At 55.2% G+C, this 21,715-nt stretch overlaps 7 protein-coding genes across 7 annotated transcripts; 5 read left to right on the forward strand and 2 right to left on the reverse strand.

The window, feature by feature from the left end:
* Positions 1-1,213: 1,213 nt before the first annotated feature.
* On the forward strand, positions 1,214-2,631 carry A1O7_01684 (uncharacterized protein; the record flags this gene model as incomplete). The annotated part of the gene is made up of 3 exons (XM_007755720.1): positions 1,214-1,546; positions 1,602-1,833; positions 1,895-2,631. 3 exons carry the CDS (start codon positions 1,214-1,216, stop codon positions 2,629-2,631), a joined length of 1,302 nt encoding a protein of 433 aa, XP_007753910.1.
* A 3,481-nt stretch (positions 2,632-6,112) lies between these two features.
* On the forward strand, positions 6,113-6,724 carry A1O7_01685 (uncharacterized protein; the record flags this gene model as incomplete). Its single annotated transcript, XM_007755721.1, has 1 exon — positions 6,113-6,724. The coding sequence occupies one exon, from the start codon at positions 6,113-6,115 to the stop codon at positions 6,722-6,724; it is 612 nt and encodes a 203-aa protein (XP_007753911.1).
* A 1,123-nt stretch (positions 6,725-7,847) lies between these two features.
* A1O7_01686 (uncharacterized protein) lies at positions 7,848-8,982 on the reverse strand (the record flags this gene model as incomplete). Its single annotated transcript, XM_007755722.1, has 3 exons — positions 7,848-8,223; positions 8,334-8,582; positions 8,672-8,982. 3 exons carry the CDS (start codon positions 8,980-8,982, stop codon positions 7,848-7,850), a joined length of 936 nt encoding a protein of 311 aa, XP_007753912.1.
* A 1,288-nt stretch (positions 8,983-10,270) lies between these two features.
* Positions 10,271-12,091, forward strand: A1O7_01687 (uncharacterized protein; the record flags this gene model as incomplete). The annotated part of the gene is made up of 1 exon (XM_007755723.1): positions 10,271-12,091. The coding sequence occupies one exon, from the start codon at positions 10,271-10,273 to the stop codon at positions 12,089-12,091; it is 1,821 nt and encodes a 606-aa protein (XP_007753913.1).
* Positions 12,092-12,204: 113 nt separating this feature from the next.
* Positions 12,205-12,948, reverse strand: A1O7_01688 (esterase/lipase; the record flags this gene model as incomplete). The annotated part of the gene is made up of 1 exon (XM_007755724.1): positions 12,205-12,948. The coding sequence occupies one exon, from the start codon at positions 12,946-12,948 to the stop codon at positions 12,205-12,207; it is 744 nt and encodes a 247-aa protein (XP_007753914.1).
* Positions 12,949-16,555: 3,607 nt separating this feature from the next.
* On the forward strand, positions 16,556-18,049 carry A1O7_01689 (uncharacterized protein; the record flags this gene model as incomplete). Its single annotated transcript, XM_007755725.1, has 2 exons — positions 16,556-17,034; positions 17,161-18,049. The coding sequence occupies 2 exons, from the start codon at positions 16,556-16,558 to the stop codon at positions 18,047-18,049; spliced, it is 1,368 nt and encodes a 455-aa protein (XP_007753915.1).
* A 593-nt stretch (positions 18,050-18,642) lies between these two features.
* Positions 18,643-21,624, forward strand: A1O7_01690 (uncharacterized protein; the record flags this gene model as incomplete). The annotated part of the gene is made up of 1 exon (XM_007755726.1): positions 18,643-21,624. One exon carries the CDS (start codon positions 18,643-18,645, stop codon positions 21,622-21,624), a length of 2,982 nt encoding a protein of 993 aa, XP_007753916.1.
* Between the last annotated feature and the right edge of the window lie 91 nt (positions 21,625-21,715).

Consider the following 21,715-nt stretch of genomic DNA (forward strand, 5'->3'; position numbering starts at 1 on the left):
CGAGCGCGACGGGGACGGTGCCATCTTAACGGTGAATCTTCGTCTCAGGTCTGAGTCTGGGTTCCAGGCTTGAGCTCAAGAACTCCAACCTGCTCTGTATACGAATGACCCAGGCGGATTCCGAGCCATTGACCATTTTCGCATTCCGTAACCAGAGCTCACCTTCTGGGCTTGTGGTCGAGATTGTCCAGGTCGGGTTCGAGAGTGGTAGCCTCTACCGAGGGCGGCCAGGGCGCGCCGTTGCTTGGTGCCCGTCCACACGGAAAGGGCTCAGAGTGGAACGCCTTCGAATGTCTTGGTGGTCCTGGTCCGTGGTCAACAGGCTCAATCACCGAGCGCACTGTGCAGATCGGGAGGCTCACTCCCAGTTGCGAGCGCGAAAGACGCGTCAAGGCTCTTCATACCTTTGGAGCTATTATGCAAGACAAAATGGGGCGATTGAGTCAAGTGCAGCAGAGACGACGAGTGAATGTCCTCCCAGTCCCTGGCGTTGGCATCAACGTAGTGATTTGTGGTCGGATCCGCCGCATCTCGAGCATTTGGTGCTGAACTTCAGCTTTTTCCTGGAGGACGTGCATGTCTTCGATGCGAGGGATGGTATCAGGCTTATTGGTCAAGAATCGACATGCAGCCGGAAATGCAAAGACCACATCCTTTCTGATGGCTGGAACAAGACAGCATGGGGCATCCAGGGCCGTGAACTGCCATGTGCATGTTCCGGCCTGGTGGCATGACCATAGCGAGGTTGTGCGAACAAATCGGGTTCGAGGACGTGAGGAAGATGTTGCCGTCCCAGGCGTCCCGGCCATACGATTCTTGCTCTGCGAATGATGGTGTGGCATTTGCGTCAGGAAGAGATGCTGAGGACACGACAGCGTGCGGAGAGCGGAGAAGAACCCAAAGAGCGAGTTGTTCAAAAATTGCCTACTTGAGAGGTTGGCGCGACTGGTGGCCGAGGCTTGCTGCTCACCGAATTCCGTCTCCATGCATATTCCATGTCTCTGCAGATGTGAGGCCGACTATCTCCAATCATTAGTACGAGACATCGGTAATACTTGGTGTGCCTTACCACGTTGAATCGGTCGACTCCACCCAACGCAAGTTGTCATGACGGGGGAGGGATGGCAGACTTGATTATACATAAGCAGAAGGCCTTGGATGAACACTGAACACCTAGGTAGTCATGGCCAGAGTCGACTCTCAAGACCAAGCCATGGACTTTCTTCCGGGTTTTCACCCTGTCGGTGTTGCACAGTGGGCCTTAGTGGTCACTTCGATTGGCATCGTCCTACTGCTTTCTTTCCTCGTGCTGAACAGCAGGCAGGCAGGTCTTTCCCACATTCCGGGGCCTTTCTTAGCCCGATATACCGATGGCTGGGCCTTGTATACTGCCTGGAGAGGCATACATTTCCACAACAAAGTCCACGTGCAGCGTGGCCTGCAGGCACGTTATGGAGATGTTGTCAGGACAGGGCCTCGCTCCGTCACTGTTTTCGATCCAGCGGCCGTGCCGGTGATCTACGGAGTGCGGTCGAAGTTGGACAAGGTAGGGGCACTGTCTCGTCACAACAACGAGTGCTGACACAAGTGGTGATGCTTAGGGCAATGCCTATGTTCCATTCCGACAGGCCGGGATGACGACTAGTCTGTTGAGCATTCCAGATGAGAAGACGCACTCGCAATACCGCAAGCTCGTGTCGAACGCCTATTCGATGACTTCGCTGAAAGGCTATGAGCCGTACGTCGATGACATGGTCAATCGGTTTGTCGAGGTTTGCAACCAGCATGCCTTTGCACGTAAACCGATGAATTTGAGCTTATGGTGCCAATACTGTGCGCGACCAATCCATCGGGCACTCGATTATAGAAGTGCTCTGCTGACGTTTCCTCAAAGATTGCTTCGACGTCGTTTCCAAGATCACAATGGGTAAGCCACTCGGGTCGATGCAGGGAGAAGGCCATGATGCGTATGGCCTCGTTCAAAGGGTTCGTGCATTTGGATTCTACTCCGGCTTGGTCTCGCAAATGCCGTGGCTGCACAAGGTCCTCCAGGACAACGCACTCATGAGGAAGACACGTCCATCACCATTCATGAAAGTCGTTGGCGGGACCGTCCAAGCCCGGCTGCGAGCCCCAGACCCTGAAGACCAGCCGCGACCAGACCTGCTTTCACACTTCGTCGCCACCCATGCAGGTTATCCAAGTCTCATGGACGAGAAGCAAGTCCTCATCATGACCTCCGGAAATCTGATTGCCGGCGGCCTCAGCCCGTCTGCCTCTTTCGATGAACTGTGTCGTTATCTCGCAACGCATCCAGGCTCTCAGGACAAGCTGTACGCTGAACTGCAGCAAGCTCAATGCCGTCTGCCAGCCTCGTATGATCATGTCAAAAACCTGCCTTATCTTGAAGGAACGATCCGGGAGGCCTATCGCCTGCACTCTTCGACGTCTTTCAACCTGCAGAGAGTAACAGGTACGGCTGGATTAGAGCTTCCTAATGGTGTGCAGATTCCCCCCAACACCAACATCGGCTGTCCCGCCGGCGCGATTAATCAGGATGTGCGTGTCTTTGGCGCCGATGCAGCAGTACAACCCCGAGCGGTGGATGCAGCACGAGAACGAAACGAGTGAGGCGTACCTCGAAAGAAGGAAACTCATGGAAAGAACCGACATGACTTTCGGGCAGGGATCGAGGGTTTGCATTGGGAAGAATGTCGCCTTTCTCGAGTTCTTCAAGGCTGTGGCCACTCTGATGGCTCAATTCAAGGTCAGTCAGCCAGTACCAACCATTTCGGAAGAAGTCTTGATTGTTACAATGCAAGACAGACTACTGACATGATTCGGAACAGTTTGAACGTGTTGGAGAAGTGAAGAAAGGTGAAGTGGTGGTTAATGTCGTTCAGAGGGAGAGGGCGTAGTCAGCATGAGGAGGGTGATTCATTCATACTATGTACCATCGCGTGCGTCGGTAGAGCAGTCCCTTGCGATCGTTTCCGCTGTGTACGAAAGTGATTGAGTCCCAGCAAGAGGTCATTGAACATGATACATAGTTGGAGTGGCTGCGGACTCGATCTCGTGAGGTGCACAGTTCACCCACCGGTGGACTGTAACAACGCCACAATTAGTCGTGAGGAATGTGTGACACTGGACGGTTTGTTGACATCAGTGCCACTGCTCTGCAGAACGAACATCGAACCCTGTCGCGACACAGTCGCTCAAGAAACTTTAAGCTGGAGTTATTGAACGCAGTTGAATGTGAGTGTATTCCGGAATGAAACGTACAATGTAGAGTGAGGCCGAGATGAAGCCAAGGTGAAAGTTGCGCGGGGTCGGCAGCGTGGGAGGATATTCGCCCAGGCACTCAGCCGAACCGCAAGGCCAGGAGTGGCGGGTGCGCCGCTTGACTTTGGTACCTCTTGTATCAGTCCAACGGCGTCCACGAGAAGTTGAGGTTACCGTTTGACGAATCCGTATACTTCGCCCAGGCCAGCTATTGCTCAGCCATGGAGAGTCCAACTTCATCCTATTCAAACCAACATTCCGCGTCGTCCACCACTGCGGAGCTGCCACACCAAGGTCAAAGAATGAAATATGCAAGTCAGGCTTGGTGAGCAAAGATAGCGTTCACTTTACACCTCTCACGCCGTGCTGATACGACGCATCAATGATTAGCACCGAATGCAAAAGGCGGAAAGTTCGAGTAACTCATTAGTACTCAGAGGAAGAGAATGCTCGTTGACGCTGTGATATAGTGCAGCGGCGAAGTGCCTTGCCGGAACTGCACTTCGAGCAGAGGTCGCGTATGCAGATTCGCAACATCTCAACGACGTAGACCGCAGCTAATGCGAAATCAGCCAGGTGACGCTGCGAAAGCCAGATCTGGAAGCCCTCACACGGTATGCCATCTTGACGCTTTGGAGTCTGGGTACTCCATATTGACAAGTGCACTGCAGCGCAAGGCGCGAGATAGTTCAGGCCTTGAGAATCAACTCATGGAGACTGGCTCACTCACCCGGTCGAACAATCAATTTCCCAGAGGCAACCGAGCCTCCGCAGTTCCCAAATGCAGGCACGGCCAGAACGTGTCCCTCGACGGGCAGCAATGCCAACTGCAACTTCATTCCTTCCAGGCTGCAGCCAAACCAGAGCCTCGGCTTCCTAATTAAATACTGTTTCGACGAACTGGAGATCTATTATCCCTGCATTGACCGTGCGGACTTTTATCAGCGTCTGCTCCTGCTCTTCGACCGGTACTGCACCTATCAAGGCCGTACGACCTGGATTCCTAGGAGACCAGAGTTGCTGGCCCTCGCGGCGCTTACTTGCACCATCCTGGCGCTCGCCACATACCTAGGCGGTCGGTCAGCATCAGGTGAATCCCATGATGAGGAAGACTGCGCTATTACTGCCGCCGAATGGCATCAGGAGAGTCGCAAGCTCCTGGCAGAATATTCGTGGAGTGACGAACCCTGCCTCGACGTGCTGCGAGTCCACATTCTCGAGGTCCTCTACTATACAATGCTGGAAAAAAGCGAAGCGATGTCGATGTCCAAGGCTATTGCTGTAGAGCTGTCATTCGCCTTGGAGTTGAACAATGAGGCCTTATGGGATCAGCTGACGTACCGCCAGAGAGAATACCGTCGTATGCTCTGGTGGATGGTCTATATCATTGACCGTGGAGTATCGATCAAGATAGGCCGTCCGTACCTCATAAACGACACCGACTTCGTTGTGGAAGAATTCAGCTCAGAATCGCAAAGGCGCTACCTTTCGCACCCTGTATCCGATCAGAGGCCTTTCCCCTGGATTTGGGCCCATAATAGCGGTGAGCAACGTCGTGCCTATTCAAAACATGATGGAGCACAGTTACTACGGATTACGGATCCAGAAGCAACATGCGATCCGCAGCTGGGCGATCGCATCTGCCAAAAACAGAAATACTCCCTGTGCCGCGGTTTGATGAGCATCTCTGGGATGGGTGGTCTTGCGAGCAGAATGACTAATTACCCACCCGACAGTGAGAACAGACTCCGATTCGCTCCCCTATGGCCGGAGTATAGCCCTTTCAGTGGTTGTTGTGTCGCAAGCTTATCTCCACTATCGATACGCTTGGGAGATCAATCTCATTTCGGGAATTAAGCGCATTGGCCGGACACGGAAATGCGACAGGGGGTAGCGGCCTTGGCAATGCAACGAGCTTGCGACCAACGGAGGCCAGTGGATGTCCTCTTCCTAACCTTGCCCTTCTCGACTTCATTTCTTCTCGCGCTGTTTTGCTTCCAAACAGCCCGGTGCTCTTGACCTTTCGCTAGGGACTGCCTAGCGAGCACGAAAGGACTGTAACCCTGGGGCCTTTCGCCATGGGATCGGGACCACCATCCTGTGCAGAGATTGCTCTGCTGTTCCATATGCGCTGTGAGTGGTTCGCACACGAGGCTTTCAACGGCTATGACGGGATGGCGTGGAACCACGTCGTTTCTGAACAAGCAATGAGCTGCCAGAGCTTAATTGAGCAGCTACTGCTTTCGCGTTGGGAGATACGACTTTAACCATCCAAAATATACAAACCCCTGAAGGCCAACCAATCACGCCATCTCTCCTGCTTTCCAATGGCCCGCTGGATTGCTATGAGCCTGGCCCCAAGCAACCATATGGCGGTGGAGCGGCGCGTAGCTACGCCGTACCATAGCGCCGTTTATTTTCGCCTTCCAGCACTCGCTGCTCGAAGCAATTTAACAGGGGAAGTTGGAGTCGGCTAATCCTCTGCCTAGAGGCACCCAATCCCACTTTAGGACGAATGAACAGCAAACTTTGACTCACAAGTTCGGCGCATCACAGCCACGAGAGAAATGAACAATGTGGACGCGAGATCTTAGGCATGAATTGAGGGTGGATATCTGACCCCTATTGGATGCTATTGTTGTGTCTGCGTCTGGGAGTCCGCCGAGTTGCGACATGCTATATATCAGAATGCGTCCTCGACACTCTTCTCGGTCTTCCTTTTCTCTCCTCCAAGCGCAATTCACTTCAGTCACTCTTTACCAAACGTTCCTCGTCGAACCAAAACCAACTTAAGTCACTCGTTCAGCAGAACCAACCCCCAACCTCAAAAATGAAGACTGTTCTCATTGCCGCTCTCGCCGCCTCGGCATATGGCGCCGCCGTCTCCTCCACCTGGGCTGACTGGGACCCGTCCAAGCTCACTACCACGACCACCACCACCACCCCCGCCAAGGCCACCACCACCAGCATCGACTGGGCTGACTGGGAAGCGTCCAAGAGCAGCACCGCCTCTACCACCAGCAGCAAGCCCGTGAAGGCCGCCACCACCTCGTCGACCAGCTCCATCAACTGGGCCGACTGGGAAGCCTCCAAGACCTCCACCTCCAGCAAGGCTGCCGCCGCTACTACGACCTCCAGCATCAACTGGGCCGACTGGGAGGCGTCCAAGTCGTCGACCAGCAGCACCCCTGCCGCCGCCGTCACCACCTCCACTAGCTACACTTGGGGTGACTGGACCACGAGCACTTCCGCCACCCCCGTGGCCCCTGCTTCCAGCAGCTGGGGAACCCCCGTCGCTGCCGCCTCGGCCTCCAGCTCCGGCTGGGGTGTTGCCGACTACACCGGCGCCCCCGTCGCTCCTGCCACCTTCACCGGCGCTGCTGCTCTGCCCAAGGTCGAGCTCGGTGTCCTGGCCCTCATGGGTCTCGCCGCCGCGTTGTAAATGGCTGTCGTCTCCTGCGCTGATTTCACCTTACCGTCCGTTGCCTGATGACCAAGCTCTGGGCGGGGTTGGGGTTTGGGCCCGGGGCGTCTATCATGACACGGAGATGGCTTCCATGACAATACCATTCATCGAGAGCGGCGGGATGCTCACGACCGATGCAATGTATTGAGTCTGTTTCTCTTCGATAGTGATACATAATTCATCAATGGACCTGGTTGAGCAATCTTCGCGTTTGTCAGCTAGGAGTTTTCCCGATAGCTACGGAGTGCCTTGGCTTTCGCTTTTTCTATGAGACGTGACATCTTATCGTGTTCTCATAGTGTGCGCTTCGCTGCGACGTGGACTCATGATCACACTAGCCTTGTCCAGGTATGAAGTGCTAGATTCATGATCGCGCCTCCGTCCTGACTTGCGGAGTGCTGTACGAATTCTCAGATACATGCTAGTCAATTGTGCCGTAGTCGTCGCTAAACGGGCCAGACTTCGAGGAGATACGAATGACTATGACCATGTAGAATTGTATGAGGGACTCCGTACCGAACTCCGTGCTCCGTAGACAATTACAGCTTCCACACATACTCATCACTCGATGTATTCTTCTCCTCTCTCCATACATTCTACGGCATTGAGGCATTAGGGGCACCGTGCTCCCGTGGCTTGGTACATACAGTGGTAGGCAAGTCTATGAAAGTACGAGTGTACTCTGGACGAGGGTATGTACCAGGGAAAGACCATAAGCGTAAAGTGGTGTGAGTACATTCACATTCCTGGCATCTTTTCTTGATTCGCCATGCCTTTTCACATTACACGTTATGCGCGTTTAAGGGCAGTGAGCTCCCTGGCTCAGTACACACAGCAGTAGGCAACTCAGCACAAGTACCCCAGATGAGGAGGTGCCGACCCCCATGAGCGCAAGCAATGCGAGGTACATACCTATGTCTCCTCATTTGTCGACTCGACTCCCTATTCACTCAAGTCCCATGTTCACCCCTCCCCAACCTTCGCCTTGACTCTGCAGCCTCCATAATTACTATCCCCAATCATTCCTACGTATCAGTCGCTACTTGTACTGTACCTCTTACTCACCTCAGCTGCTTCTCCCGTGATTTCATACTCATTCTCACTCCAAGCTCTGATCCTCCCAAAACACAAAACACCGAACCTCGACGCTGTGTCGCGACGGCCCGTAGTCCTCATCGCACGCGAACGAAGTATGCGGCACCCTCCTCGCGCGGCCGTCCATTTTCGAGTCGAAGATCTTGAGCAACAACGCCTCGTTAGGCGTCATCCCGCTCTTGTAATACCACTTGTGCGCGGGGCTGGCTTTGACGGCCCACGTCTCGAAGTGCCTTCCTAGGCTGACGTTCTCGTACGTGTTGCTGCCGCTCTCGCTGCCTGGTGGGGGCAGGTGCGCGGTCACGCCCTCGAGGTCCGACTCGGCGACGGTGCGGGCGTCGCATACTGCGAGCGCGTCTCGCGTGGCGGGATGGTGGATGCTATATAGGTTATACCGAGTTAGCCGGCTGATGAGCCTGGGTCGGTATCCATCACATAGGATGTACACAACCATATGATGGAGCAAACGCGCACGCAGTGAGCGACTTACGGACGCCACACGTTGATTATCGCCCACCTCGTGTTGGTGGTCAGTCTGGCGCGCTCGGCTTCGTCGGTGAGGTTGTCGTTCAGGACCTGCATGGCGCCCGTGTACGAGTGGTCGACGTGCGCGAACCGGGCGGGCACTTTCTTGCGGATGATGTCGTCGTCTTTCTTGCCTTGCCATGCTGCTTGGACGTCTTCCCACCTCTCCGAGCGGACTAGGTGGGAGAAGGGCCGGACGTGGGTCGCTCCTGTGCTGGTGGTGCGTGAGTATCGTGTTGTTCCGTATCGGAGGCGTCCCCACCGTGGGAGCGCGCTTGACGTTGGCATCATAGTTGTACTTACACGTCCTTCAACAGCTCGCTTACTTCGGGGTAGAGACGTTCCTTGATGCCTTCTTCGTTTGCGAACTCTTTTTCCTTGCTCTCATGCTGCACGTATGCGAAGCCCTGCTTGTCGAGGGTGAAGTCTTTCTCGTGTCCTCTGACGTCCGTGATTTGAGCGGGTTGTTCGTCATGTTTCCTGCGGTATGCCCCTGCTGTCCCGGCATAGAACTCTTTGCATCCTCCGTGTGCCGGGTCGAGCCAGTAGTGCAGGGTGGTTGAGACGACGTGGGCTGATGTCCCGTCCACGAAGATCGAGTCTCTAATAGCCATAATTGTGAAGTCGGAGTGGCCAAGGCTTTATAACAAAACGCCGACTTTTAGGAGACAGGCCGAAGGGAATGGACGACACTTAGGCATTTCCCAGGAGTGTGGCCCGGTAGATATACATACAGCTGTGTCTCTCCATGCTGTTGGGCCTGCTGCTTGCTGCACAAAGCCACGGATGGTCCGGGATTCAGGCGCTCGCAACGAGTACTGTGGAATATGACGTCCTGAACCTACCTTTTCAGTCGCTGAGACTTATTGTGCTGCGGCTGCGGGTCCGAAGTGGTGCTGTAAGCTTAACACACGTACCCCAGATACTCATAATGCGAAGCCACACTCGTACTCCAACCAGGGCTGCTCAAGTAAGATATGACCTAATCGCTGATCCTCGGGTCATCAAGATCTGGCCTCAAGGAGCCGAGTGGAGAGCTCAGTGACAACACCAGCAGGCTGAAGCGGTTGTTGCCCGCTGTAATAGCATCAGATGCATCGCGGAAGGGTCGAAGTACTCTTTGGTCGACGATGTAGGGCTGAATGGATGGTCAGCGGATCCGATATTCCCACCACAATCTCATTTTCTCTCTATTGCCCGAGGGTAAGCGGGACTGCAGGGCACACCGTCACAGGGACAGAGAAGGTGAAGTGAGGGAATTGATGATCAACTGCTGACGACCTTCTGATCAGAAAACTTACAGCTCGAGAGGATATCGATAAAGGCGTGCAGTACCCCCAAAGCAAGGGACAAGTGACCGACGAGTAAAGAAGGGAAGAGTTCAAGCACCGGCAAGCAGAAGTCACAAATAACAGAATGACATGGCAAATGTCAGCAAGAGACTTCGTCTGACAGGCTTTATTCCCCAAACTCTGGGTCCCCCGCACCACTCATCACTCATGCACTTGGGGGGCTCGGGAGGCAAGTGAGGCCAGACTGAGATAAAATCGCGTGCCTCCCGAGGTCGCTCAGTCGGCGGCGGCAGTTCGCGGTTTGGGCTCCGTGCCGCCGCCGATTCTTTCCACCTTCAGACGCGTTGGAGATAAAGAATGCGGGATTGCGGCCGGCATCGCCTCTCTGGCGTATCTGTTGGGCGGTCAGAGCCGTTATGGTTATGGTTACATCAACAAATCTGCACGCGATGCTCTCCCAATGACTGGTGTAATTGATCTTATGTTAACAAACAGATACTCTGCCTACCGACGACTTACACATTAAACCTTCATCTGGCAATGACAGCTGGGAGGGCAGTCGAGGCTGACGCTGTGTAACGGACCAAAGCTTGTCACGCATTCACAAATCATGGCAGGTCGCCACACCGGTGGTCGGCGGAGATCGTCCACCCACCAGCGACACGGAGACGAGGATGGGACAGCGCCGCTTCTGCTCAGTCGCACGAGATCATTAGAGGACATCAGTGTGGCCGAAAGCGTCGCTGTGCAAGAAATCGCACCTGAAGATGATGACGGACCAGAAGCACCAGCGGGCCGTTGGCCTCGTTCAGTGCCGTATCTCTTACTGCTCTGTGCCTTCCTGACCAGCCTGAGCTTCGGTGTAACACAAGTGCCGCTACTCTACGTCTTCAGGCTGATGACTTGCGACGCTTACTACAAAGACCATCCTTCCCGTGTGTTGGAAGATGCACAATATTCCGAGTCAAAGACGATAACGTCAATCTTTTGGCGGGCGCTCGTGGCGTTGTCTCCGGTATCAACGTTCGAAGCTCCAGGCACGCCTGACCGATGTTCCATACGTCCGATTGAAAGCTCGACCGCCATGTCCGTGTCTCTCCTCGGCGCAAGCACCACAGTCTTTGGCACGGCCAACCTCTTCCTGACCGGCACTCTGATCAAACGCATTGGGGTGAAGCCAACGTTGATGACGCAGATTCTGTTCCCTGCCGTAAGACTTGTGGTTCAGAATGTGGGCGTCGAGGTTTGGGGCAGCACGGGCATCATCATCATTCAGCTCTCGCAGATCTTCACTGTCATCGGCGGTCCGAGCGGCTACTTGCTGGCACTCAACACCTTCATCACCGAGGTCGTCGACTACGAGGAGCGTACGGCAGCTCTAGGTAGACTCACTGGAAGCATGTTCTTTGGATCTGCTATGGGGTTTCTCTTGGGCGGTATCGCGGGTGAGAGCTTCGGGATCAAAGCTCCCTTCCGCTTGACACTCGTGCTATTCTTACTGGTGTGTGTCTACGTCTTCATCTTCTTGCCGCATATCCCACCTGCCGAGAAAATCGAGGATGACGCAGACTCGATGAAGGCAAAGAAGGGCACTTCGGCCATCGGCAAGTTCTTCGGCCCATTGACTGTATTTGCTCCGCGCAAATTCATCACCAGAGACGGTGTCGTCAGGAGAGAATACGGGGCCTTTTTACTTGCATGGGGAGTGTATCTCGGGATCTTGGCCACGGGATACCTGGTGACCTTGCTACAGCTCTATGCGACGAACGTCTTCGAGTTCGGGACCAAGCAAAACGGCGCACTGATTTTCATGTACTCGATGCTGAGGGGCGTCTTCTTGACTTTTGCCTTCCCCAAGCTGATCGCCATTGGAAGGAGGGTGACCAGCAAGCGGGAGAAGCGCGAGGCCCCAACACCGCCAGAACGCGAACCCCTACTCTCGGCGTCTGAAAACAGCTCCCTTAGCAGCAATAACAAAGACGAGGGGCCCCCACAAGAGCGGACATTTGCCTTCGATCTTACATACACGAAGTTCTCGCTCATCGCCGACGGGCTCCTGACTCTGCTCTGCTCCTTCGTCCGTCAAGGCTGGCAGATGTATCTTGTTGCTGCGGTTCTGCCCTTTGCGGCCGGCACTGGTTCGGCGGCAAAAGGGACTGTTCTGCAGATGGTCGGCAGCCACGCAACCAGCAGTGAGAGGACAGACGCGCTAGCAGGAGTTTCTCTGGTTGAGAACATCGCCCGACTTTCTACCACGTCTATTTTTGGCATCATCTTTGCAGCATTTGCGAGCATTGGCAGGACAGAGCTCGTGTTCGCCTGCAACGCCGCCGTCGCCTTGATAGGCTTTGTGGTTCTGCTGTTTGCTCGATTTCCACCAGAAGGTAGTCGTCGACTTGATCAAAAGGACACATCTACGCCGGCATCTTAACTACCCATCTACCACGCTTCACAAAGGCATTCGGACCGCCACAATACATATCAAACAATGGCTCGTCTGTTCCACTTTAGCGTCTTCGACGATCAGGATGCAACCAGGCACAATCACTCGTATAGCCACTGCCTGAACCAATTCACAGCAGCATCCTTCGCCCTGGCCATTGCCTCCCTCTCGCCCTTGACCCTCGCATCCCCACGCACAAGAGAGCCGTGCTCCACGCCCGGGAAATGGACGTAATCCAAGGGGAGCCCGTTCTTCATCACAGCCTCGAACGTATGAACCTTCATGTCGTGTGGATACGGGACATCATGCTCGGGTGCGAGCATCTGCACAGGGACCGCAGCCTCGTCGATATCTTCCTTGGTCAAGAGACTAGGATGGCCGATGCTGACGGCATCAACAAGCGCGGGGTCATGGTCCTTGGAACCAAGGCGGAGACAAGCCCACCCGCCGTAGCAGAACCCTATGGCGCCGACTTTCTTGTATTGTTGCCTCAACGCACGCGCGGCGTCGAAGATCTCAGGTTCGCGGATGGGCCGGGCGTTCCTCTCCAGGAAACCGGTGAAATCGACCTCGTGGAAGCGGCCCGCTAGGATAGGTTCGAAGGGCAGGGTTTCGCCGCCGAAGAAGTCCGGCAGATACACAGTGGCGTCGACTTCGCGGGCATAATGGTCGGCCAGCAGGCGCGCGTTGGGAAATGTCCAGCCTAAGGCGTCGTGGACGAAGAGGATGGCGCGCTCAGTGTTTGTGCCGGCAATGTACGTGTTGAGGGGGCCTAGAGTGGAAGTTTGGCCTGTGGGCGTGTCTTCCCAGGCGAATGATTTGAGGCAGCAAGTCGCGAGAGCCATGACGAGGTATATATGTGTCGACTTTGTTCAGAGTGAGATGGAAGAGGGTGGCACAGAGGATTGAGGATAAGTGAGGGGGGCACATTTCAACGGCTAGCTGGGAGATCGGCTTGTTATCGTGCCTGCTGAACGAGGCCTGAGGGGCCATGGGGTTGTGCCGAACCCTACCCTTAGTGGGCAGAGCTCTGAGTCATGCTCGCGGACTCGGCAACTCTTAATCCAGCCGTACTTTGCATCAATTGGACGTTAGACGGTTGGCACGCCATGGCATGCCGCATGCCCAGAACATTCAAGGCGAAAGTGGTGGCACTAGATGCTCGCTCATGGAGATAGGACACGGAGCTTACAGTCTGATACTCGTACAGGAGCGGGTGTGGGACGCGGGATGGCTTTCCATGTGAGGGGTACTGTAGGCCTGTAGGACCGTAGGAGGGAGGACGAGCTGTAGTGTGTAGGTGAGTACGAGTAGTCCGAATGAATAGCGCCATTTCGGTGGATCTGTTCACCGGAGTTAATATAATGTAATTTCGTCCTATCGAAGAAACGGCTAGGACCCTGCGTGATTGCCATTTCACCTGCCATCCGGAGTCCTATGTCACTGTACTCCGTAGGTAGTCAGTCAGCACATCCGTACACCCCTTTCTTGGACGGGACCACGATCATCACTCGCGCACACCACGTCTCCTCATACTGTATTCAAACTCAGAATCTTTAATCGGCTAATTACCCAAACTCCTGCATAGCGTACTTCCCAACTTCCCACCCCTGGCCCGACTCGCCCGTTATCTGCCGCAGAATCTCCTCCAGCCAGACGGCCTGTGGACTGTCTCTCTCTCCTGTCGAAAAACCACAAGCGCCATACGAACAGCCACGACCACGTGGATGGTATTCGCCCAGGAGCCCGACGGTGATCGGTAAAGCGGGAGTGTTCGACAGATATCAAGCGCCGCGCGTCGAGGGGGGGCTTGGGCTGTCAAGGATTGTGTTGGAGGGGGGGGGGGGGGGGGGGGGGGGGGTTGACGATGGCGACGACACTACAACGGGATCGTCACGGGAATGGCTTCTACCGCCCCCACAGTCGCCGTGGTTGTGCTCGTGATGCCCCTGGTCAGCCCCCGCGAGCAACGACAACGACACCAGCCCCTGCGCCACCCTCCTTCTGGCCTTCTCCCACAGTTCCAACAAGATGATCACCACGACATTATACATGACGAAAGTGTACGCCGCGCTGTCGATATCGATATCCGCGAAATGCAGGCATGTCGCGAACCCGCACGCCCGCCTTTCGGCCTCAGATAAGACGCGCTCCTCGACGTGGACGTTGTCTCCACGCCGCCACGCCTGTTCCCACGCGCGCAAGTCCCGAAGGAGATCGTGCATGCTGGATTCCAACGCATGGCAATGGCAATGGCATATCTCGGCGGCCTTCTTTGACCGGTGGTAACGGTGTTGCGTAGAGGCCAAATACATGTCCGGCAGCCGCGAGGCGAGATCGGGGAGGTATTGGTGTTGTGGTTTGTGGGCCTGCGCACGCCTCCATGACTGGGTCATCCACTAGTTGGATTGTAACAAAAAGGGCCGGCGGGCTGCTATGGCTGCGAGGAGCATTGCGAAGCGGTCGCCCTCGAATTGTGTGAGGGTGTGGCGGTCTTCGGAGACGAAGATGTCGATGCCGTGGTGCTGGAAATAGGTCGCTGGGCCGAGCATGTGGTTGAGCCAGGCGGTTAGGGTCGTTGCGCAGAGGTACTATGTCACGTCAGTTAATTTAGAGAAAGGCGTGCGCTTGTGTTGGCTGGCCGATATGAGACAGTCGTATCAAACGGGAACCAAGCAAGGGCGCGCGCGATATGAGTCAGTAGTAGCTGGCAGACAGACCAGACCTAAGGAAAGGGGGTTAAAGGGAAGGTGATATGCTCGCTACCAACGTCGCACTACACTGCACCACGCTGCACCCCGTGCCATTGCTAATGGGCGCCCTGTACATCCCACACACGCAAAACATACATTACACATACAGACACATATATGCGTACCTCGCAAGCCGTAAGAATCGTAATCACGAGCACGGTCTGCCCTGGCGCCCCAACCTGAGGTAGTGACAGCCGGGCATTCAGCTCGCCCAGCGCACGGGCGTACAGACGCCCCCCCTGCTCGCGGCGCGGGGGTCACGGTTTCGCCTCCTGAAGAACGAGACCGCAAAGCACGTAATGCACCGTTGCGACAGGCCCTCCGGGTCCTTGAGGGCGGAGAACCCAGGCCACGGGCCGTCGAGCAGGGAATTGCCGCCGCGGAGGGCATGTCTAAAGTATGCGAAGTAGACGTCTCCGCCGAAAACATTGCGTGGGGGAGCGGGAGCGGGATTGAAGCGAAGCCGAGCGGTAGCAAGGTCTGGGTTCCCAGCCGTCCCGCAAGTCTGAGTCCCGCTCCAGTGCTCTTGTTCCTCCTCTGCAGCCGTAGCGCAGGGTTGTCGTCAGTGAAGGGCATCGTGTCGGGGTATCCCCTGCATTCGAGCCCGGCGGCCGCGCACCGACGGCAGGCTGGCTTCGTTTCGTCTGGACCGCAAAGGAACTTCGCTCGTGGCTGCATGCCTTGTTGGTAGATAACAAGCTGATTAACCACTCACCGCGTTGGAGACGTCGCTGGCGGCACGTGAAGCAGGCTCTGCTTCGACCGCCACGACCGACCACTGTTGAGTCTGTAAGCGTTGGAAAAGGAGTCATGGGAATGTTACTCGGTATCTTGCTTTGTATTTGATCTCATTCGTGAGCTGCAGAAATTGGGGTACGAACAAGATCATACGGTCTTAGCCTCCTTGTGGCTATGAGGCGGAGGCCTATCTCATGGCTGGGTTGATTGGCAGGGGTTATCAACAAGATGATCGACTCCGTGTGGGACACCTGAGGACTTGCTCCCAGCTCAGGACTCAGCCCTGATAGCGCGCATACTGTGGACAAAGAACGGTTCACTTCGTAAAGTTGACACCTGAAATAGTGGTGACCATGAGGGCGGAACATGCATTATCATGATACTCCATCCAGGTGTACTGCGTAGTATCAAGCGACAAGAGCGTGTGACGCGTCGAGCTGCATAGTACCGTAAGACCAGGAATGGGAGCCGTGCACTCGGCCGAAGCGTTCGGCTTTCGGGACGGAGGACCCCGGACAGCTCCCGGTCGACAGTGACCAGCACATGGAAGACTCGACCACACGATGCCTAAGGATGGTTTGCTTCGAGTTTGCGGTCCATGGAAGGCCGATGTAACGCGGTCCCAAGTAAGCCGATGTCGGAGTTCGCTCTCCATCACTCGCAGGTTCGCGACTCGTACGATGAGGAGACGGTCGACATCATCATGAACCGCTGACCAGTCGGAAAATCCCCGTGGGGAAGCCATTCAATAAATCTCAACAATATTCCAACTCACTCGCCGATATTGATGAAAGGAAGGCTTTCGAGCGTGGACGAGACGTATCAAAATCAAGCCTTCGCTAAGAACGCGACGCTGGAAGCTTGGCTCGCGATATACGATGCGAGTGGCTCTAAATCTTTGAACTCTGGAATGCGATACCGTCCACACTACGGCCCACCACTCGTCCAGGCGTCCACCACAATGGCAACCCTGCGCATTGCAGAATGGTCTGTCGCCCTCTCATACAGCGACCTCCCCAGCTCGGTGGTGGATGCGGCCGTCCGCTCCTTCTACAACTGGCTTGGCTGTGCGTTGGGCGGATCAAATCACCCTACCACGACGACTGCGGTGAAAGCTCTATCCCCGTTCTTTGGGAAGGAGACGTCCAGCTTATTGGGCGGTCAGTCGACGGGGAGTGGTGCAGGGAAAGCAGACGCCAGTCACTCGGCATTGATTAATGGCATCGCGAGCCATGTGCACGACTATGATGATACGCATCTAGAGACGATCATCCACCCGACGGGGCCGGTGGCGAGTGCGTTGCTTGCGCAGGCCGAGGCACTGACAGCACAAGGGATGACGGTGTTGGGAGACGACTTCTTGCTCGCGCTGGTGGTGGGCATTGAGGCTGAGTGTAAACTCGGGTTGGCGGTATGGCCGAAGCACTACGATGTGGGATGGTGAGTGTTTGCTTCCCTCCCCAAGGCCCTAACCGCCTTCTGGGCGCGTTGCAGGGAATGTGGGGAGCGTGCACTGGACGAATCTTTCTCGGGAGAGACGCCGCTCTAATGCCATCCACCTTACAGGCACATCACGTCAACAACCGGTGCTATTGGCGCTGCCGTCGCGGCCAGTAAACTCCTCTCCCTATCTGCAGAGCAGACAGCACACGCCATCGGGATAGCGTCGACCCAAGTCACCGGCCTGCGCGAAATGTTTGGATCGGACACGAAATCCTTTCATGTAGGACGGTCGGCTCAGAATGGGTTGTTAGCAGCCATATTGGCCTCTCAGCGATTTACGTCCTCGACGTCAGCCTTGGAGGCTAAGAGGGGTTGGGTCAACGTCGTTGGACAGGGGATCAATCGGTTAGACGAATTTGTGGGAAGTCTAGGGAAGGTATGGGAAATCGAGAAGAACGCATTTAAGCCGTTTCCGTGCGGGATTGTGGTGCATCCGGTCATTGATGGGTGTATCCAGCTGCACAAGGAGATGGAAGAGAAGGAATTGGATATGCAAGGGATTAAGAGCGTGAAATGTAGAGTCCATCCTCTGGTGTTGGAATTGACCGGCAAGAAAACTCCACAGGACGGCTTACAAGCCAAGTTCAGTGTATATCATGGTGGCGCGGTGGGGCTGGTGCTGGGGAAAGCTGGACCGGCCCAGTACGCGGACGAAGTTGTGAGGAGTAACGAGATTGTCTCGATCAGGGATAGAATCGACGCGACGGCTGGCGAGAAGTTGGGTGCTGACGAGACGGAGATTGTGGTCGAATTTCAGGACGGCAAGGAGCTGAAGAAGCACGTCAAGCATGCGATTGGGAGTCTCGAGGTCCCAATGACGGACGAGCAACTGCAGGAGAAGTTCCTCGACCAAGTGAGTCTGGTGCTTGGGGACGGTGCGAAGAAGGCGAGTGACATTGCTTGGAGTTTGAAGGGTGTCGGCGATGTTGCTACACTGGTAAAAACTTTGTGATGCGTTGAACCGAGCGTGACAATATTCGAAGTCGTGACTCGTCTGGTGCGGCCTCGACGCGTGGTAAGAAATGTTGTTGACGTCGATTGCGTTTGCTTCAGCAAGAATGGCAATCTTCCACTTTCATCATTTTTGATACGGGCAACAATGGCCTGTGAGGTACCTCATCTAGAACCTCATGTGCTGGTTTTCAAAGATGGCGCTCCGTAGAACTCGAGTGGTGGAACATTTGGTGGGAAGGTAAGAAGATGGAGCAGGAATATGTCTAGTTGTCCGCTTGCTCCCAGCTAGTGTCCCCAGCACTGAGAAAAAGGCAGCGGCCATGATACCAAACGTGCCAATAATGCCAAGATATTTCTGATGCGGAGGCACGAGGCTGAAAGATGCGTCGCAAGGCTGTGGCACGAAGCTACTAGCGTTCAAACCTTGGATACTCGTCATGCGATTGGCCAAAAGTTTCAATTAGCGGCTGGACTTTTTCTACGAGACATTAAGCAGCTCAGCAGAATCGATTCCCATGGACGTCTTTTTCACTCAGTGTGCTGCCATGAGTAATCTTCGGTCATGATATTGATCCTTTAGCGACTGTAGAAATGGCGACCAAAGTCACTTTCAAGACCACCTTCGAGGCGGCCAAGACCATTGAACCGATTTTCACTGGAGGCGACATTTCACATAATGCAGACGGGAACCTGCTAGCAACTTGCGTCGAAGAAGATGTTTTGGTTGTTGACATCAGGTCTGGCAAAGTTCTGTGTCGGATAGAGGGCGATGGAGAGCCCGTGACAAGTCTTTGCCTGGCTCCCAACGTCTCCCATCTGGCCATCGCTTCCAGATCGCTCTCACTCCGCATATATTCTCTAACACCAGTTGAGGGATCGACAAAACTGGTCGCCGATCTAGCCCGCACGCTAAAACCGCACACCACCCCTGTCGTGTCAGCGGCAATTGATGGCTCCGGGTCAGTCCTGGCCACCGGCGGCGCGGAAGGACAAGTCAAGGTTTGGGACATCAGAGGAGGCTATGTATCGCATACATTTCACGGTCACGGTGGTGTTGTCTCCGCTTTGAAATTCTTTCAGTCCAAATCAACCAGCTCCTCAAACAGCCAAACAAGCCGAAAACGAAAGAGTCGAGATGGAGAACAGATGGATGTCGACGAGTCATCACCAGTGCAACAAATATGTCTCGCATCAGGTGGGGAAGACGGCAAGATTCGGGTGTGGAATCTGGCTACCCGAAAAGCTATCACCACGCTGGATGCCCATGTCAGCGTTGTCCGAAGCATCGACTTCACGGAGGATCAACAACTCCTCCTCTCGGCCAGTCGTGATCGAACAATCATACTTTGGGATACCCGGATGTGGAAGCAGACCAGAGTCATTCCCGCACTGGAAGTCGTCGAGACTGCAGGGTTCCTGGTCGCTGGGAAGTTTTGCTATGCTGGAGGAGAGCACGGAGCAGTCAGGATCTGGGATGTCAGCACTGGCCGCGAGCTCACGGCAAAGCAAAAACCCGGGCTTGAAAACGACGCCATTGTGACCATTGTCCCTGTTCTCGAAGACAACACTGTTACCTCCATCCATCAAGATCAGACAATGAGAGTCTACGATGTTACCATATTGCAAGAGCTTCAGGTATCAGAGACAATAGGAAGACTCCCCCTCATTCGGACGATTTCCGGCAATTACGATGAAGTCATTGATATGGCATGCGTCGGTCCAGAGAGAAGATTATTAGCTCTTGCTACGAACACAGAAAGTGTTAGATTGGTGTCAATCGCCCAGGAGAGCACACAGAAGGACGCTACACACTCCTCGCCGAGCTCGTTCGGAAACGATGTTGCGCTTCTCGAGGGCCACGATGACATAATAATATGCCTGGACGTCGACTGGTCTGGTCATTGGCTAGCGACGGGCGCGAAGGACAACACAGCACGAGTATGGAGACTAGATCCAGCCTCGTCATCATACACATGCTTTGCCGTTCTGGCCGGACATGCAGAGTCCCTAGGCGCGATAGCTCTACCACGAAGTCCACCCAGTGACGGACCTGTTTTGCGGAATCCATCAGGACATGCCCCTGCTTTTCTTCTAACCGGGTCGCAAGACAAGACGATCAAGCGATGGGATACAGCGAAACTCAAGTATGACCCCTCGGCAACGGAACCGCAAACTAGCATAAAAGCCTTGTTCACACGAGTCGCGCACGACAAGGACATCAACGCAATCGACGTCTCACCAACGTCAGCACTCTTTGCCTCGGCCTCTCAAGACCGCACCATCAAAGTCTGGTCACTTGAGGACGGTTCCGTGACAGGAATCCTCCGTGGCCACAAGCGCGGCGTCTGGTCAATCCGCTTCTCGCCCGCAGGAACTCCTCCGATCTCTCTACCCGATGGCGGCTCAAGCGGCTCTCGCGGCCTGCTGGTCAGCGGCTCCGGTGACCGGACAGTCAAAGTCTGGTCCCTCTCGACATACACGTGTCTCCAGACGTTTGAGGGACACAGCAACTCAGTCTTAAAGGTCATTTGGATCTCGCCAAGCAGGCCACCCTCCCGAGGTGAAGAGTCAGGAGAAGAGGCGCCACGACCTTCCCAGCAGATTGAAGCGCCGGTGATCGCCTCCGCCTCATCCGACACCCTCGTGAAACTCTGGTCGCCCTACTCGGCCGCCGACTCTGATCACCTCCTCACCACGCTAGACAACCACACCGATCGGGTATGGGCTCTCGTCGCCCCGAACTCATATCTAGCACCCTCTCCTTCCGCCTCTCACAAATCCACCGAAAGCTCCTCGGCACCAACGACACAGACGTACCCCTACCCACTCATCTCAGGCGCCGCCGACGCAACCCTAACGTTCTGGCGCGACACCACGCTCGCCACGGCCTCCGCGCTCTCCCACCGCGCCACCCAACGCATCGAACAAGACCAACTGCTCCAGAACCACATCTTCTCCAAAAACTACCGCGAAGCCATCACCTTGTCCCTGGCCCTGAACCACCCTGGCCGGCTATTGCGCGTCTTCCAGGACGTCGTAGAGCAGCAGAATGACAACAAAGCCAGTGCCAGTGAGGATCTTAACAGCAAAAGCATCACCGGCGCGCGAGAGGCCGACGCCGTCCTAGCCAGTCTGGACAGGACGCAACTGTTCCAGATGCTCGAGCACGTGCGCGATTGGAACACCAATGCGCGGACCGCGCCCGTCGCGCAACGCGTCTTGCATTGTATCCTCAAATCGTACCCGAAGGCCACGTTCGTGGAGATGGCGCGGGATAAGAGACTCGTGGGTACTGCGGGTAGTGGGGGAGATGGCGTGGTCACCGTTACTGCTAGACGAGGAGGCAGGGCCAAAGGGAGTGCAGGAGACATGCAAGAGCTGCTAAGGGCGTTGGAAGTCTACACGGAGCGGCACTTCAAGAGAATGGAGGAGCTGATTGACGAGAGTTACTTGATAGAGTATACGTTGAGGGAGATGGATGAGGGGTTTGGCGGCGCGATGGAGTTGACGAATGGACAGGCAAGCGGAAATGGCGTCGACACAGACAGGGATGCAGACGTTATTATGGTGTAGTTCAAGCGTGGTTCGCTTGGGCCTTGTGGCTCTCTCATTCGCGCTTTGTATCCTACATACGAAGCATGCATGGTTCTGCCTCCAAGCAAGC

The sequence above is a fragment of the Cladophialophora yegresii genome (genome assembly GCF_000585515.1).
Source record: "Cladophialophora yegresii CBS 114405 chromosome Unknown aczIN-supercont1.1, whole genome shotgun sequence".
Taxonomy (NCBI): Eukaryota; Fungi; Ascomycota; class Eurotiomycetes; order Chaetothyriales; family Herpotrichiellaceae; genus Cladophialophora; species Cladophialophora yegresii.